Source organism: Bison bison, unplaced genomic scaffold, assembly GCF_000754665.1.
Source record: "Bison bison bison isolate TAMUID 2011002044 unplaced genomic scaffold, Bison_UMD1.0 scf7180017864078, whole genome shotgun sequence".
Lineage (NCBI taxonomy): Eukaryota > Metazoa > Chordata > Mammalia > Artiodactyla > Bovidae > Bison > Bison bison.
Genome location: NW_011494650.1, coordinates 347014 through 347586, shown reverse-complemented (window position 1 = coordinate 347586; position 573 = coordinate 347014). Strand labels below are relative to the sequence as shown.

The 573-nt window shown below is 63.5% G+C and overlaps 1 protein-coding gene across 1 annotated transcript in view; it reads right to left on the bottom strand.

Moving 5' to 3' along the window:
• Positions 1–573, bottom strand: part of VPS28 (vacuolar protein sorting 28 homolog (S. cerevisiae)) — a 4653-nt gene that overhangs the window by 2133 nt on the left and 1947 nt on the right. Inside the window, exons 4-5 of the mRNA XM_010837585.1 lie at positions 292–320; positions 135–173 (exon numbers count right to left, since the gene is read on the bottom strand). Of these exons, the coding sequence (XP_010835887.1) occupies positions 135–173; positions 292–320 (68 nt within the window). The remainder of the gene's footprint in view (positions 1–134; positions 174–291; positions 321–573) is intronic.

Here is a 573-nt window from a genome sequence, read left to right as displayed (position 1 = left end):
TGCCTGGGTGCCACTGAGGTGGAGCTCTTGGTCTGGCCGCCTCCTCACCCCACCCCGAGCAGAGGCTTCTGGGGACCTGTTTCCCTGGGAAGATCCCCAGGGTGGGGGAGGCAGGCAGCCTGGGGCTGGACTCACTTCTCCCGCTCACGGGCGTTCTTGTACAGCTTCACTTCCTGTCGGGAGACCAGGCGGAGGGTCGGCCAGCAGCACCAGTGAGGCTGCGGGGCCCCAGTGAGGACCACGCAGATGAGAACCACAGTTGACATGGCCAGGAGGGTGCCCACCACTCACCTCATACAGCTCCGGCTTGTTTCCAGGGGCTGCGACAGAACAGGCAGAGTGGAAAGTCACCCCAGCGAGCCTGGCCACCACCCTGGCCCTAGGAACTTCAGTCCCAGCCCCTCTTAGTCTGCAGGGGACCTGAGCAGAACATAGGCCCCCCTCACTCTGAGGGGGACCCGAGCAGAGCACAGGCCTCTGGGTTCAGGGGCTGCACGCTAGGCCTGGTGCTCCATTCCACTCCTGTTGCTCACCTACTGCCCCTATAGCTGAGTGACCACACCTTGCTTATGA